The 18,213-nt window shown below is 46.8% G+C and overlaps 2 protein-coding genes across 2 annotated transcripts in view; one reads left to right on the top strand and one right to left on the bottom strand.

Annotated features, from left to right (window-relative positions):
* Window positions 1–16,222, bottom strand: part of SYAP1 (synapse associated protein 1) — a 27,990-nt gene extending 11,768 nt beyond the window's left edge. The window contains exons 1-5 of the mRNA XM_038757294.1: window positions 16,006–16,222; window positions 8,038–8,156; window positions 4,782–4,848; window positions 1,592–1,665; window positions 8–147 (exon numbers count right to left, since the gene is read on the bottom strand). Of these exons, the coding sequence (XP_038613222.1) occupies window positions 8–147; window positions 1,592–1,665; window positions 4,782–4,848; window positions 8,038–8,156; window positions 16,006–16,174 (569 nt within the window). The 5' untranslated portion in view covers window positions 16,175–16,222. The remainder of the gene's footprint in view (window positions 1–7; window positions 148–1,591; window positions 1,666–4,781; window positions 4,849–8,037; window positions 8,157–16,005) is intronic.
* LOC119937559 (early nodulin-75-like) lies at window positions 16,173–18,213 on the top strand. The gene is made up of 2 exons (XM_038757116.1): window positions 16,173–16,869; window positions 18,020–18,213. Exons 1-2 carry the CDS (start codon window positions 16,173–16,175, stop codon window positions 18,211–18,213), a joined length of 891 nt encoding a protein of 296 aa, XP_038613044.1.

Below are 18,213 nucleotides of genomic sequence, written 5' to 3'. Positions count from 1 at the left end.
GGCTTACTGTTTGGGGACAAGATCGAATCTCATTCTGTTCAGCAGCTCGTCTTCTTGGAGCATTACCATGGCGACGGGATACATCTGATCAAAGTCGAAGTGAAACTGGACGCCGGATGGAGGGTCGCGGAGGAAGTTTCTCTTGTCCTTTTAAAAGAAAAGACCGCACGATGAAGCACACAGATGGGCGGTAAGTGGGCTTCAACCAGAGAGCGACTTTCAATGGACTAAGTCAGCTGGACAGAACGGAGAGGAGAATTTCTGGAACGTGTCTTGAGGACCAAACCGGTGGATAATGTAGGACAAAATACCGGTCTGGCTGACCCGCACTCGTAAGATAGCCTTAACTCTTTAACAAAGAACAGTTACAGGATGAGGGGTCGGCTGCGGTTTTTGCGGTCTACAGCAGAGCTGTGGAAGTGGCTGGGAGGGTCGCGGAGGAAGTTTCTCTTGTCCTTCCAAAAGAAAAGACCGCACGATGAAGCACACAGATGGGCGGTAAATGGGCTTCAACCAGAGAGCGACTTTCAGTGGACTAAGTCAGCTGGACAGAACGGAGAGGAGAATTTCTGGAACGTGTCTTGAGGACCAAACCGGTGGGAAATGTAGGACAAAATACCGGTCTGGCTGACCCGCACTCGTAAGATAGCCTTAACTCTTTAACAAAGAACAGTTACAGGATGAGGGGTCGGCTGCGGTTTTTGCGGTCTACAGCAGAGCTGTGGAAGTGGCTGAGTTTTTAAGTTCCTGATTGCAGGTACTGAATGAAGCCTCTGGAATCATTTGGAATAATGCAACATCACCTGCTCCAAGAAGTTTTGGGGGAGAATTTCCCGCCGAAACCAAATTTAAACCTTCCCCTCCCACATCCCTTTTTTTTAAAAAAAACAACAAAAACCTCTTACTCCTTCTAGACCATAGTCTTCTTTCACTACTTCACCTCTGAGAGGCTTCTAAAATTCCTCTCTTGTCAACCGAAGAGCCAGGAAAATGAAGTCACTCCCTAACCGTCTACAAAGACTCCATCCTAAACTGTCCCGACTTCGGCCCCAGCTGCTTTTAACATTAGGAAAACACGACACCTGTACCAGACTTATCTCCTTCTGGAGGTTCACATTTGTGAGCGGGGCCGTTCTGGCTGTCGGGGAGCCCACCGTGGCCATCAGAGAAGCAGTGTGGCCCCGTGGAAAGAGCCCGGGCTTTGGAGTCAGAGGTCATGGGTTCAAATCCTGGCTCTGCCACCTGTCAGCTGTGTGGCTTTGGGCAAATCACTTAACTTCTCTGGGCCTCAGTTCCCTCATCTGGAAAATGGGGATTAAGACTGTGAGCCCCCCGTGGGACAACCTGTAAGCCCCACATGGCACAACCTGATCACCTTGTAACCTCCCCAGCGCTTAGAACAGTGCTTTGCACATAGCAAGCGTTTAACAAATGCCGTTAAAAAAAAAAACAACAACTCTGACGTGCACATTTTGGGAACTGGTAAGCTGGCATTTAATTCGGAGGGAAATGTCAGCCAAAAGAAAATTTCTTGACTGCCATCGTGATCATGATGTGGCACGGTGGAAAGTGTCCAATAAAAGAAACTTACCGCTGATAAAGCCAAGATCTGCTGTTGAATCGTTTCTTCTTCATTACTGTCGACCCAAGGAGGCACTGCTGCTTCTTTAAATTGGAAGAAAAGGCAAAAGAGAAAAGTGGGTGACATTGATTATGTATGGAGATGAGCTAAATGTGGGGCATTCATAGCTAAGGCACCAGATTCCTGGTATTTTAGCCACCTCTCAGTTACAAATGTTAACTGCCCTCAATCTTTAAATGAATCAGTAAGCTTTCACCTGTGTGCTTTAAAGACTAAGGGCCTTCCATTGTTTTCTTAATTTCCTATGACAGACCGTAAGATCGTTGTGGGCAGGGAGTGTGCCTGTTATATTGTTGTCTGTCCTCTCCCGAGTGCTTAGTACAGTGCCCAGTACGCTGTAAGTTCTCAATACATACGACTGATTGATAGAAAGTGACTTTCCAGCGTGGCTCAGTGGAAAGAGCCCGGGCTTGGGAGTCGTAGGTCATGGGTTCCAATCCCGCCTCCGCCACTTGTCAGCTGTGTGACTCTCGGCAAGTCACTTCTCAGCTGAAAGAGCCCGGGTTTGGGAGTCGGAGGTCATGGGTTCGAATCCCCAGCTCCGCCACATGCCTGCTGACACACCTTGGTCAAGTCACTTAACTTCTCTGAGCCTGTTACCTCATCTGTAAAAATGGGGATTAAGACTGTGAGCCCCCCGTGGGACAACTTGATCATATTGTATCCCCTCCAGCACTTAGAACAGTGCTTTGCGCATAGTAAGCACTTAACAAATGCCATCATCATTATTATTATTATTCTCTGGGCCTCAGTTACCTCATCTGCAAAATGGGGATTAAGACTGTGAGCCCCCCATGGCACAACCTGATTACCCTGCATCTACTTAGAGATACACTTACCCTGCTTAGAGAAACAGCATGGCTCAGTGGAAAGAGCCTGGGCTCTGAAGTCAGAGGTCATGGGTTCAAATCCCGGCTCCACCAATTGCCAGTTGTGTGACTTTGGGCAAGTCACTTCACTTCTCTGTGCCTTAGTTCCCTCATCTGTAAAATGGGGATTAAGACTGTGAGCCCCCCCGTGGGACAACCTGATCACCATGTAACCTCCCCAGCGCTTAGAACAGTGCTTTGCACACAGTAAGCGCTTAACAAATACCATCATTATTATTATTTCCAAAACATTTCAGTGCGTTTGGTGTTTTAGCACCACCACGTGGTAAAATCGTGGACTTTAAACCACTTTTCCCAGGCTAGAAACTAGAGCCTAAAATAATAATAATGGCATTTATTAAGCGCTTACTACGTGCGAAGCACTGTTCTAAGCGCTGGGGAGGTTGCAAGGTGATCGGGTTGTCCCACGGGGGGCTCACAGTCTCAATCTCCATTTTACAGATGAGGTCACTGAGGCCCAGAGAAGCTAAGTGACTTGCCCAAAGTCACCCAGTGACAAGTGGCGGAGCCGGAATTTGAACCCAGGACCTCTGACTTCAAAGCCCGGGCTCTTTCCACTGAGCCACGCTGCTTCTCATGTTCGACCGTTGCCGTCGGCAGAATCTGGGGTGTCCGCTCCATGGGATGGAGGAGGCCATGAACCCCCCGGGATCAGCAGTGAGGAGGCCCGGCGATCGGCGGGGCCCTAAGGATTTCCGGCAAGGCAGGCGGTAACCCCACTCCTTATAGCCTGAAAACGGCCACTAGTGGAGCCAAGAAATTGGGCTCTCATTCATTCATTCATTCAATCGCATTTACTGAGCACTCACTGTGCACAGAGCACTGTACTAAGCGCTTGGAAAGTACAATTTGGCAATAAAAAGAGCCAATCCCTGCCCACACCGGGCCCCTTTTGCCCTTCACTGGTGGGCCACGGCTCCCACAGCTGCAGATTCCCCTCAACCTCGCAGGGCTCTGGCCCGGGCCGCTCATTCCTCCTGCCCTCCGCAAGCTCGCTCTCTTCCTCCCTTCAAGGCCCTGCTGAGAGCTCACCTCCTCCAGGAGGCCTTCCCACACTCAGCCCCTTCCTTCCTCTCCCCCTCGCCCCCCTCTCCATCCCCCCCATCTTACCTCCTTCCCTTCCCCACAGCACCTGTATATATGGATATATGTGTGTACATGTTTATTACTCTATTTTACTTGTACATATCTATTCTATTTATTTTATTTTGTTAGCATGTTTGGTTTTGTTCTCTGTCTCCCCCTTTTAGACTGTGAGCCCACTGTTGGGTAGGGATTGTCTCTATACGTTGCCAAATTGTACTTCCCAAGCGTTTAGTATAGTGCTCTGCACACAGTAAGCGCTCAATAAATACGATTGATGATGTTGATGATGATGCCCTCGGCCCAATTCGCCAGCCTCTGCCTCTACCCCGGCAACAGCGGTGACGGAAGCCAAGTGCCCGCTTCCTTTTTGCCTCTTCCCCACTTGCCTTCTTTTTCTCCCTCTCTCCTCTTTCCCCCTTCTTCTCCTCCTCCTCCTCCTTTCCTCCCACCTCCCCTTCTTTACCTCCCTCGCCCCGGATTTGACTCTATGTACGAAATGACAAGTTGACATGCCTGGTTGCAAATAAACCGTCGGCTATACCAGGCCCAGGTCCATTTCTGGAAAGCATCGTAATAATAATAATAGTAATTGCGGCATTTGTTAAGCGCTGACTGTGTGCCAGGCACTGTACTAAGTGCTGAGACGGATACAAGCAAATCGGGTTGGACAGAGTCCCTGTCCCACATGAGGCTCAAAGCCTTAATCCCCATATTACAGATGAGGTCACTGAGACACAGAGAAGTGACTTGTCCAAGGTCACACGGCAGACACGTGGTGGAGCCGCGATTAGAACCCAAGACCTTCCGACTCCTGGGTCTGTGCTCTATCCGCTAAGCCACGCTGCTTCTCCGTTCCGGACAGAATTAAACTAGGTGGGGCTGAGACGTTGGACAATCGGCACATTATTATAGACAGAAAATGCTGATTTTATCATCATCATCATCAATGGTATTTACTGAGCGCTTACTATGTGCAGAGCACTGTACTAAGCGCTTGGGAAGTACAAACTGGCAACATATAGAGACAGTCCCTGCCCAACAGTGGGCTCACAGTCTAAAAGGGGGAGACAGAGAACAAAACCAAACATACTAACAAAATAGAATAGAACAGAATAGACCTGAAGATATTTTATGACCTGAAGATATTTAAAAATACGCCGTACCTGATTTTCTGGTATGCTGTTCTTGGACAAATTTTTTTTGTTCCTTCTGAAAGTCTCCTATAATTGTCTGTAAAAAAAAAAAAAAAGTCATGTTTTAAAGAATTAAACTGAGGACCTTTATACGTATTAGTCTTCATTGAAAGGGGCAGTGCAAATATAACACAAACTGTAAAACCACCAAATGATAATTTTTATAAAATTTTTATAAAACATACAAACTTTATACAGCTTGCTTCTCCCTAAGAATGCCTAAGATATTTTAACAGAACACGAGGGTGGGAATGATAGCCTGATTTCCCCCTCCACTCACGAAAATTCCCAATTTTAAATAGCAATAAATTTCATCACTATTGCGAAACCTATCTATAATAAATTTAAATTGAATTCAAATGTCACTGGATATTATCTTTGCTTCCCACCTCACACCTATGACAAGTATGGTGACGGTCATTTTTGTGCACAGAAATATAAATCTATAGGGAGGATTCCAGATGGTTAGTGGTTTGGGATGCCGAAAGAAACCAAGCACAGCACGCATTAGAACGACCTGAGGTCAATGTAGATGGAGTAATAATAATAATAACCTGTATATATCATCATCATCATCATCAATCATATTTATTGAGCGCTTACTGTGTGCAGAGCACTGTACTGAACACTTGGGAAGTACAAGTTGGCAACATATAGAGACAGTCCCTACCCAACAGTGGGCTCACAGTCTAAAAGGGGGAGACAGACAACAAAACCAAACATACTAACAAAATAAAACAGAATAGATATGTACAAGTAAAATAAATAAATAAATAAATACATAGAGTAATAAATATGTACAAACATATATACATATATACAGGTGCTGTGGGGAAGGGAAGGAGGTAAGATGGGGGGATGGAGAGGGGGACAAGGGGGAGAGGAAGGGGCTCAGTCTGGGAAGGCCTCCTGGAGGAGGTGAGCTCTCAGTAGGGCCTTGAAGGGAGGAAGAGTGCTAGTATATATGTTTGTACATATTTATTATTCTATTTATTTATTAATTTAACTCGTACATATTTATTCTATTTATTTTATTTTGTACATATGTTTTGTTTTGTTGTGTGTCTCCCCTTTCTAGACTGTAAGCCCGCTGTTGGGTAGGAACCATCTCTGTATGTTGCCAACTTGTACTTCCCAAGCGCTTAGTACAGTGCTCTGTACACAGTAAGTGCTCAATAAATACGATTGACTGACTGAATGAATGAATGAATGACTGTAGCATCGTAGGTATTCAGATTACACACAGAGAGAAACTCTGTATTGGAACTTGCTGCACCAAGTGGCAAGAAAAAGTAAGATTATCCACATTAAGGGAAACTTAAAAATGAAAACATAGGGAGTATTAAACTTTGCAATACATGGTTAAATCCTAATTGTCTGACTACGGAGTATTAAACTTTGCTACATATCGTTAAATCCTAACTGTCTGACTGCAGATTATCTGTGCTCTGCCTGATTTGAGGAAGGTAGTTTCAGTCGACATCTCCCCTCTCGTCACGCATCCATCCTCCACGCATCTCCGCATCAAACAGAAACTCCTTGCCATCGGCTTTACGTTTCTGCCCTTTCGTTCATTCATTCGGCTGTATTTACCGAGCGCTTTCTGTGTGCGGAGCGCTGCGCTAAGGGCTTGGGGACGACACAACGGTAATCAATCAATCCATCAATCGTATTTATTGAGCGCTGTGTGCAGGGCACTGTACTAAGCGCTTGGGAAGTACAAGTTGGCAACACAATGAACAGACTCACTCCCCGCCCACAAGGAGCTGAGAGTCTACACCTTTGCTGTGAGAGGTGGTGAGGAGGGCTTGAGTTGTCCAGGCTTGCTTTAAGACTACAAGTCCCAGCCGTACACTTGGGCCTCGAGCTGCGAACAGCGCTCTGCACACGGTAAGCGCTTAATGAACGCTACCACTCTCGCCGACGAACCCAAAAGCTTCCGGGACCGCTAAGCCACCGTCGGGGATTTTTCAATTCCGGCTTTCTGGGTTTCCCCTTCTAATAATAATGATGATGGCATGTGTTAAGCGCTTACTATGTGCAAAGCACCCTTCTAGACTGTGAGCCCACTGTTGGGTAGGGACCGTCTATGTCGCCAATTTGTACTTCCCAAGCGCTTAGTACAGCGCTCTGCGCACAGTAACCACTCAATAAATACGGCTGAATGAATGAATGACTGTAGCATTGTAGGTATTAAGATTATACACAGAGAGAAATTCTGTATTGGAACTTGCTGCACCAAGTGGCAAGAAAAACTAAGATTATCCACATTAAGGGAAACTTAAAAATGAAAACATAGGGAGTATTAAACTTTGCAATACATGGTTAAATGCTAATTGTCTGACTACGGAGTATTAAACTTTGCTACATATCGTTAAATCCTAACTGTCTGACTGCAGATTATCTGTGCTCTGCCTGATTTGAGGAAGGTAGTTTCAGTCGACATCTCCCCTCTCGTCACGCATCCATCCTCCACGCATCTCCGCATCAAACAGAAACTCCTTGCCATCGGCTTTACGTTTCTGCCCTTTCGTTCATTCATTCGGCTGTATTTACCGAGCGCTTTCTGTGTGCGGAGCGCTGCGCTAAGGGCTTGGGGACGACACAACGGTAATCAATCAATCCATCAATCGTATTTATTGAGCGCTTACTGTGTGCAGGGCACTGTACTTAGCGCTTGGGAAGTACAAGTTGGCAACACAATAAACAGACGCACTCCCCGCCCACAAGGAGCTTAGAGTCTAGACCTTTGCTGTGAGAGGTGGTGAGGAGGGCTTGAGTTGTCCAGGCTTGCTTTAAGACTACAAGTCCCAGCCGTACACTTGGGCCTCGAGCTGCGAACAGCGCTCTGCACACGGTAAGCGCTTAATGAACACTACCACTCTCGCCGACGAACCCAAAAGCTTCCGGGACCGCTAAGCCACCGTCGGGGATTTTTCAATTCCGGCTTTCTGGGTTTCCCCTTCTAATAATAGTGATGATGGCATGTGTTAAGCGCTTACTATGTGCAAAGCACTCTTCTAGACTGTGAGCCCACTGTTGGGTAGGGACCGTCTCTCTATGTTGCCAACTTGTACTTCCCAAGCGCTCAGTACAGTGCTCTGCACCCAGTAAGCGCTCAATAAATACGATTGATTGGGTCGCCCGAGCCGCGGCGTGGAGAACGGACCAAACGCCGGCCAAACTCAAGACAAAACAGAACTGCAGTACGAGCGATGGACTGTACCTTATCGATGATGCCGTCTATTTTCCCTTCTTCTACCGACTTCTTTATAGTCTGTGCTGTTTCAGCTACGGATTCTGATATCTTTTTTGTGGCCGCGCTGGCAAAGTCAAGCAGGTAATCTGTAATGAAAGTAAAGCATTTTTAAGACATTACCACTCTCTCCTACGTAGAGAAGCGGCATGGCTCCGTGGGAAGAGCACAGGCTTTGGAGTCAGGGGCCACGGGTTCGGATCCCGACTCGGCCAGCTGTCAGCTGTGTGACTTTGGGCAAGTCGCTTCACTTCTCTGGGCCTCAGTGACCTCATCTGTAAAAATGGGGATTAAGACTGTGAGCCCCCCGTGGGACAACCTGATCACCTTGTAACCTCCCCGGCGCTTAGAACAGTGCTTTGCACGTAGTAAGCGCTTAATAAATGCCATCATTATGATTATCATTATTATTATTAATGATTTTGTTGCAGGCAGGGAATGTATCTACTAAATCCCTTATGATGTACTCTCCCTCTGCTCACAGTCGGCGCTCAACAAATACCATTGATTGACTGATACTACATTTTTATCTGTTTTCTAGCTGGGAAGCCCTAAAATTGTGAGGGTTTTTACTTCATGGATGAGCACAAATAACTGAGTTTTAGGACAACTGTATCATTCGGGGGCCTTGAACAAGGGCGCCTAATGCACATCACCGTACTCAACCATGCAAATTAATTGGTACCCACATACCCCAGGAGGAAAACGAAATTTAATAAGTTTCTATTACTTTTATCAGGTTTTAAGAGGGAAACTTGCATTTGAGGGAAAACACTATATTTAGAGAAAACCTGAATAAACCTGAGGTCTTGTGTTCTCTTAGATTCGGTGAGCTAGCTGTGGGCAGGGAATGTCTACCAACTCTGTTATATGATACTCTCCCAAGTGCTTAGTACAGTGCTCAGCACACAGTAAGCGCTTAATAAATAAGATTAAGTGATCCGGATAACATTAGGAAGGGAAGGAGGATGACACGGCTGCAGACGAGATGGGCCAGTGGAAATTTGAGTGTTCAGGATGAAAATTTTTAGCAGGCCTAAGGAATCTTTTAGACACATCAACAAATGCATTTTCGGTATCAATCTGAAAGTTGATAATAATGAACCGTTAGTAAAAAAATTGCCTCAAAGGCTGGAAATGATTTATTTATTAATTCTCTATCAGTTCATAAGTCCACTTGAGGTACAAAGTACTATACTAAATATTTCAACTCCCGATTTTCTATTTCAATCTGACTGAATTATCTTAGCACTTAGTACATTGACTGGCACACAGTCAGTGCTTAACAAATATAATTATTATCATGTCCATGGAACTAATCTGCAAGGTTCAATGAATGTCATCAAAGTCCACGAGTCAAAAAATGTCATACGATTGCCTGTAGTCAATCCTTTACTATGTCAGTAAGGCTTATAGATAAGGCATTGTAGTTAAGATCAGAATACTGACCCATTCATTTCCCTTCATATTCTCCCTTGGCTTCATAAAATTTGAATGGCAAAACAAGAAGGATTTAAAAAAAAAAAGACTGAAGATAAACAAAATGATCTTCACAATAATAATAATAATAATAATAATGACAGCATTTGTTAAGCGCTTACTATGTGCAGAGCACTGTTCTAAGCGCTGGGGGGATACAAGATGATTAGGTTGTCCCACGTGGGGCTCACAGTCTTAATCCCCATTTGACAGATGAGGGAACTGGGGCTCAGAGAAGTTAAGTGACTTGCCCAAGGTCACACAGCTGACACGTGGTGGAGCCGGGATTTGAACCCATGACCTTTGACTCCAAAGCCCAGGCTCTTTCCACTAAGCCACGCTGCTTCTCCGTCTGATCCCCTTCTATGGATGATGCTACTTCAGCTGTAGCAAAAAGTCTCCGACAGTTTCACTGGGCACAGATTTTAGCGCTGCCCATCTGCCAAAGCTTGGGGAGTCTTTTCCACACTCCACTGTGCAATTAAGTGCATTTTAAAAAATCATTTTTGAGGTGGTTATTAGCCACAAAAGGACGTCGCCCACCCGTTTCATTCTGAATGGGTTGGATCGATGTTGAGGGGACAGTATTTACATGCAATCAATCGTCCACTGTACTGGGGAGAATACAAGGCAGATTTGGCAGACATGTCCGTATCCGTAACTTATTTTTTAATGTGCCTCCCTAGCTAGACTGTAAGCTCCTTGTGGGCAGGGGACATAAGTGCTGCGGAGCTGAGGGTGAGATGAATAAAGGGGACAAATCCAAGTGGCAGGGACACGGTCCACGTCTCTCCACTCCCCAAAAACCTCCACTGGCTGCCCATCCACCTCCACAGCAAACTCTTTACCGCTGGCTTTAAAGCATTCCATCAGCTTGCCCCATCTTACCTCACCTCAATCAATCAATCAATCGTATTTATTGAGCGCTTACTGTGTGCAGAGCACTGTACTAAGCGCTTGGGAAGTACACGCTGGCAACATACAGAGACGGTCTCTACCCAACAGCGGGCCGTGCTAATCTAGATGCAATAGTGGAGAGAGCAATCAATCAATCGTATTTATTGAGCGCTTACTGTGTGCAAAGCACGGTACTAAGCGCTTGGGAAGTACAAGTTGGCAACATATAGAGACGGTCTCTACCCAACAGTGGGCTCACAGTTTAGAAGGGGGAGACAGACAACGAAACAAATTAACAAGATAAAATAAATAGAATAAATATGTACAAATAAAAGGGCTTTGAAGGGAGGAAGAGGCCACATGCCTGCTGTGTGACCTTGGGCAAGTTGCCTAACTTCTCTGTGCCTCAGTTCCCTCATCTGTAAAATGGGGGGATGAGACTGTGAGCCCCTATAGAGACAGTCCCTACAAGAGTCTGGGAGTCATGAGGAGCCGAGTTCTAATCCCACCCTGCCACACTCATTCGTTCAATCGTATTTATGGAGCGCTTACTGTGTGCAGAGCACTGGACTAAGCGCTTGGGAAGGACAAGTCGGCAACATCTAGAGGCGGTCCCTACTCAACAGCGGGCTCACAGTCTAGAAGGGGGAGATAGACAACAAAACAGAACATATTAACAAAATAAAATAAATAGAATAGTAAATATGTACAAGGAAAATAGAGTAATAAATCTGTACAAACATATATACAGGTGCTGTGGGGAGGGGAAGGAGGTAGGACGGGGGAAGGTGGGGAGAGGAAGGAGGGGGCTCAGTGTGGGAAGGCCTCCTGAAGGAGGTGAGCTCTCAGTATTCATTCATTCATTCAATCGTATTTATTGAGCGCTTACTGTGTGCAGAGCACTGTACTAAGCGCTTGGGAAGTACAAGTTGGCAACATATAGAGACGGTCCCTACCAAACAGTGGGCTCACAGTCCAGGAGGGGGAGACAGACAATGAAACCAATTAACAAAATAAAATAAATAGAATAAATATGTACCCCTTCCTTCCTCTCCCCCTCGACCCCCTCTTCATCCCCCACATCTTACCTCCTTTCCTTACCCACAGCACCTGTATATATGTTTATATGTTTGTACATATTTATTACTCTATTTATTTATTTATTTTATTTGTACCAATCTATTCTATTCATTTTATTTTGTTAGTATGTTTGGTTTTGTTCTCCGCCTCCCCCTTCTAGACTGTGAGCCCACTGTTGGGTAGGGACCGTCTCTATATGTTACCAGCTTGTACATCCCAAGCGCTTAGTACAGTGCTCTGCACAGAGTAAGCGCTCAATAAATACGATTGATTGATTGATTGATTATTTATTTATTTTACTTGTACATATCTATTCTTTCTATTTTATTTTGTTAGTATGTTTGGTTTTGTTCTCTGTCTCCCCCTTTTAGACTGTGAGCCCACTGTTGGGTAGGGACTGTCTCTATATGTTGCCAACTTGTTCTTCCCAAGCGCTTAGTACACTGCTCTGCACACAGTAAGCGCTCAATAAATACGATTGATGATGATGATGTACAAATAATAGGGCTTTGAAGGGAGGAAGAGGCCACATGCCTGCTGTGTGACCTTGGGCAAGTTGCCTAACTTCTCTGTGCCTCAGTTCCCTCACCTACAAAACGGGGGGATGAGACTGTGAGCCCCATGTGGGACAGGGACCGTGTCTGACCTGATTAACTTGTAGCTACCCCAGCACTTAGAAAAGTGTTTGGCACATAGTAAGCGCTTAACAAGGGCCATAATAATAATAATAATGGCATTTGTTAAGTGCTTACTATGTGCAAAGCACTGTTCTAAATGCTGTGGAGGATACAAGATGATCAGGTTGTCCCACATGGGGCTCACAATCTTCATCCCCATTTTCCAGATGAGGGAACTGAGGCTCAGAGAAGTGAAGCGACTTGCCCAAAGTCACCCAGCTGACAAGTGGCGGAGCCGGGATTTGAACCCATGATCTCTGACTCCCAAACCCGGGCTCTTTTCAGTGAGCCATGCTGCTTCTCTAATTATTCTCTAGAATTCTCTAGAATGAATAATTCTCTATTATTACTATTAATCGCCTCCTAGAGCCCAGCAACACTCCACTCCTCTAGCAGCAGTTTACTCTATTTATGTATTTATTTTATTTGTGCGTATTTATTCTATTTATTTTATTTTGTTAATATGTTTTGTTTTGTCCTCTGTGTCCCCCTACCAGACTGGGAGCCCACTGTTGGGTAGGGGCCGTCTCTAGAAGTTGCCGACTTGGACTTCCCAAGTGCTTAGTCCAGTGCTCTGCACATAGTAAGCGCTCAATAAATACGATTGAATGAATGAATGAATGAATGGAATGAATGGAATGAATGAATGGTGGCCGTGGACCCCCTTTCCCACGTCCCCCCCTTGGCCTGGAACCCCCTCCTGACACGCCAGCCCACCAACCACTCTCTTCCCCTTCAGGGCATTGTTCGGGTCACATCTCCGGGTCACAATTTGCCAACTTGCACTTCCCAAGCGCTTAGTACAGTGCTCTGCACACAGTAAGCGCTCAATAAATACGATTGATTGATCTCCTCCAAAAGGCCTTCCCTGATTACGCCCTTCCTTCCCGGGCTCGCCCTCCCTTCCACTTCATCGGTGCGCTTGGATCTGTGACCTCTGGACATTTGATATTTGCTCAACCGCACAACACGGAAAGCTACAAATCTTTAAATTACCTTCTATAAACTATTTATAATGTTTGTCTCCCCCTCTGGACTGCAAGCTCGTTATAGGCAAAGAACAGGCCATGGGTTCGAATCCCGCCTCCACCCACGTCTGCTGTGTGACCTTGGGCGAATCACTTCGCTTCTCTGTGCCTCAGTTCCCTCATCTGTAAAATGGGGATTAAGACTGTGAGCCCCACGCTCATTCATTCATTCATTCATTCAATCGCATTTATTGAGCGCTTACTGTGCGCAGAGCACTGGACTGAGCGCTTGGGAAGTGCAAGTTGGCAACATATAGAGACGGTCCCTACCCAACAGTGGGCTCACGGTCTAGAAGGGGGAGACGGAGAACAAAACAAAACATATTAAAATAAATAGAATAAGTACAATCAATTAATCGCATTTATTGAGCGCTTACTGTGCGCAGAGCACTGTACTAAGCACTTGGGAAGTACAAGTTGGCAACATATAGAGACAGTCCCTACCTGACAGTGGGCTCATAGTCTAGAAGGGGGAGACGGACAACAAAACAAAACATATTAACAAAATAAAATAAATAGAATAAATATGTACAAGTAAAATAGACAAATAGAGTAATAAATCCGTACAAACATATATCCATATATACAGGTGCTGTGGGGAAGGGAAGGAGGTAAGGCGGGGGGGATGAAGAGGGGGACGAGGGGGAGAGGAAGGAGGGGGCTCAGCTTGGGACAACCTCACATGTCACAACCTCATCTTCTTCTATTCCCCCCAGCGCTTAGAACAGTGCTTTGCACATAGCAAGCGCTTAACAAATACCAAAAAAAAACAAACAAAAAAAATCAACTAATTCTGTTGTTTGTACTCTCCCAAGCGCTAAGTACAGTGCTCTGTACATAGTAAGTGCCCAACAAATACCATTCAGTCGTATTTACTAAGCGCTTACTGTGCACAAAGCACTGTATTAAGCGCTCGGGAGAGTAGAATATAACAACAGACGGACACATTCCTGCCCACAACGAGCTCACAGTCCAGAGGGGGAGACCTGAGTGTTCTTGGGCAAGTCACTTCATTTCTCTGGGCCTCAGCTACCTCATCTGTAAAATGGGGACAAAGATTGAGGACCCCACTTGGGACAACCTGACAACCCTCTATCTACCCCAGGGGTCAGAACAGTGCCGGGCACATAGGGCTTAACAAATCCTATTATTATCGTTATTTTTGGTATTTTCTGGGCCTCAGCTACCTCATCTGTAAAACGGGGATGACGACTGTGAGCCCCACTTGGGACCTTGTACCTACCTCAGCGCTTTGAACAGTGCTTGGCACACCGTAAGGCCTTAACAAATACCATTATTACGGTTATTCTCCGGGCCTCAGCTACCACATCTGTAAAATGGGGACAAAGACTGGGAGCCCCACTTGGGACAACCCTGTATCCACCCGTGCTCAGAACAGTGCTCGGCGCATAGTAAGGACTTAACGAATACCATTATTATGGTTATTATTGTTATTCTCCAGGCCTCAGCTACCTCATCTGTAAAATGGGGATGATGGGCGGGTGCCCCACTTGGGACAACCTGACAACCTTGTACCTACCCCAGCGCTTAGAACAGTGCTTGGCACATAGTATGGGCTTACGAAATACTGTTACTATTGCTATTCTCCGGGCCTCGACTACCTCATCTGTAAAATGGGGATGAAGACTGGGAACCCCAGTAGGGACAACCCCAGCGCTGAGAACAGTGCTTGGAAAATAGAAAGGGCTTAACAAGTACCACTATTATCGTTATTATTATTACTCTCTGGGCCTCAGTTACCTCATCTGTAAAATGGGAAGGACGACGGGGAGCCCCTCTTGGAACAACCTGGCAAGCTTGTTAACCACCCCAGCTTTTGGGACAGTGCTTGGCACATCATAAGGCCTTAACAAATACCGCTATTATTGCTATTATTGCTATTCTCCAGGCCTCAGCTACCTCATCTGTAAAATGGGGCTGATGACTGGGCGCCCCAATTGGGACAACCTGACGACCTTGCAGCCCCCCTCAGCGCTTCGCACAGTGCTTGGCACAGAGTAAGGCCTTAACAAACACTATTATTATGGTTATTATTGCATCCTCTGAGCCTCAGCTACCTCCTCTGTAAAATGGGGATGACAACCTTGCATCCACCCCAGCGGTGAGAACAAAGCTTAGCACATGGTAAGGGCCTAACAAATCCTCTCATCACGGTTATTACTGTTAGCCATTATTTATAATAACAATAATGACAGCATTTATTAAGCGCTTAAAATGGGGATTAAGACTGTGAGCCCCCCCGGGACAACCTGATCACCTTGTAACCTCCCCAGCGCTTAAGACAGTGCTTTGCACATAGTAAGCACTTAATAAATGCCATTATTATTATTATTCTCTGGGCCTCGGTTCCCTCATCTGTAAAATGAGGATGAAGACTGTGAGACCCCCGTGGGACAACCTGATCACCTTGTAACCTCCCCAGCGCTTAGAACAGTGCTTTGCACATAGTAAGCGCTTAATAAATGCCACCATCATTATTATTATTCTCTGGGCTTCAGTGACCTCATCTGTAAAACGGGGATTTAAGACTGTGAGCCCCCCGTGGGACAACCTCATCACTTTGTAACCTCCCCAGCACTTAGAGCAGCGCTTTGCACATAGTAAACGCTTAATAAACGCAATGATAATAATAATAATAATAATAATGGCATCTTCTAGACCGTGAGGCCGTTGTCGGGTAGGGGCCGACTCTATATGTATAAATTATTATCAGAATGATTATGGTTGTTGTTGCTCCTGCCAGGCCCGAGACTTACTGCTGAGGCCCTTGGCCTGCTGGAGGGGCGGTTCCTGGTCTCCTTGGGGCTGGGACTGCTGCTGCTGCTCTTCCTCCTCCGCCTCCTCCTCTTCCTCCTCCTCCTCCTTCTTCTGCTGCTCCCCAGGCGGCTGGTCCAGCCCAAACCAGCTGCCCAGGCCCCGGAACATGCCGCCCTGCCCCTGCCCCTGCCCCACTGGAACCACCACCTCTCCCACACCGGAAGCCCAACTTCGGCCCCACCGGAAGTCCAACCTCTCCAACACCGGAAGCCCAACTTTGGCCCCACCAGAAGCCAAACCTCTCCCACACCGGAAGCCCAACTTTGGCCCACCAGAAGCCCAACTTCGGCCCCACCGGAAGTCCAACCTCTCCCACACCGGAAGCCCAACTTCGGCCCCACCGGAAGCCCAACTTTGGCCCCACCGGAAGCCCAACCTCTCCCACACCGGAAGCCCAACTTTGGCCCACCAGAAGCCCAACTTCTGCCCCATTGGAATCCCAACCTCTCCTGCACCGGAAGTCCAACCTCTCCAACACCGGAAGCCCAACTTTGGCCCCACCAGAAGCCAAACCTCTCCCACACCGGAAGCCCAACTTTGGCCCACCAGAAGCCCAACTTCGGCCCCACCGGAAGTCCAACCTCTCCCACACCGGAAGCCCAACTTCGGCCCCACCGGAAGCCCAACTTTGGCCCCACCGGAAGCCCAACCTCTCCCACACCGGAAGCCCAACTTTGGCCCACCAGAAGCCCAACTTCTGCCCCATTGGAATCCCAACCTCTCCTGCACCGGAAGTCCAACCTCTCCAACACCGGAAGCCCAACTTCGGCCCCACCGGAAGTCCAACCTCTCCCACACCGGAAGCCCAACTTTGGCCCCACCAGAATCAATCAATCGTATTTATTGAGCGCTTACTGTGTGCAGAGCACTGTACTAAGCGCTTGGGAAGTACAAGTTGGCAACATGTAGAGACAGCCCCTACCCAACAGTGGGCTCACAGTCTAAAAGGGGGAGACAGGGAACACAACCAAACATACTAACAAAATAAAATAAATAGAATAGATATGTACAAGTAAAATAAATAAATAAATAGAATAATGAATATGTACAAACATATATACAGGTGCTGTGGGGAAGGGAAGGAGGTAAGATGGGGGGATGGAGAGGAGGACGATGGGGAGAGGAAGGAAGGGGGTCAGTCTGGGAAGGCCTCCTGGAGGAGGTGAGTAGGGCCTTGGAAGCCCAACCTCTCCCACACCGGAAGCCCAACTTTGGCCCACCAGAAGCCCAGCCTCTCCCAGACAGAGCCCCCTCATTCATTCATTCAATTGTATTTATAAATACAAAATAAATACAAAATAAATACGATTGATTGATTGAACGCTCACTGTGTGCACAGCACTGTACTAGGCGCTTGGGAAGTACAAGTTGGCAAAATATAGAGACGGCCCCTACCCAGCAGTGGGCTCACAGTCTAGAGTCCTCCTTCCTCTCCCCCTCCACACAGCACCTGTATCATCATCATCATCAATCGTATTTATTGAGCGCTTACTATGTGCAGATATGTTCATTCATTCATTCGTTTTTATTGAGCGCTTGCTGTGTGCAGAGCACTGGACTAAGCGCTTGGGAAGTACAAGTTGGCAACATATAATGTGTGTACAGATTTATTACTCTACTTATTTTGCTTATACATATTTTGTTAATATGTTTTGTTTTGTTGCCTGCTTCGCCCTTCTAGACCGTCAGCCCGCTGTTGGGTAGGGACCGTCTCTATATGTTGCCAACTTGGACTTCCCAAGCGCTAAGTACAGTGCTCTGTACGCAGTAAGCAATCAATAAATGCGATTGAATGAATGAACGAACCTGAGCCCACTGTTGGGTAGGGACTGTCTCTAGATGTTGCCAACTTGGACTTCCCAAGCGCTTAGTCCAGTGCTCTGCACACAGTAAGCGCTCAATAAATACGACTGATGATGAACCGCTTGCCCGCACCCCCTGCGACCGCTCTAGCCCCTTCTCTATGGTACATCGCCGCCCTCCCCCCTGCGACCGCTCTAGCCCCCTCCTCTATGGTACATCACCTCCCCCCCAGCCGCGCCCGGTTACGTCACTTCCGCCTGCTGTTTGAACAACTTTATTGGTCCGCGAGCACGCGGACACACTCGCCCCCCCCCCCTTTCCCCCAGCTCGTTGGGGCCTACTGA

Source organism: Tachyglossus aculeatus, chromosome 15 (assembly GCF_015852505.1).
Source record: "Tachyglossus aculeatus isolate mTacAcu1 chromosome 15, mTacAcu1.pri, whole genome shotgun sequence".
Classification (NCBI taxonomy): Eukaryota; Metazoa; Chordata; class Mammalia; order Monotremata; family Tachyglossidae; genus Tachyglossus; species Tachyglossus aculeatus.
Note: the sequence above shows the minus strand (reverse complement) of the source record. Positions and strands in the feature narration are given on the sequence as shown.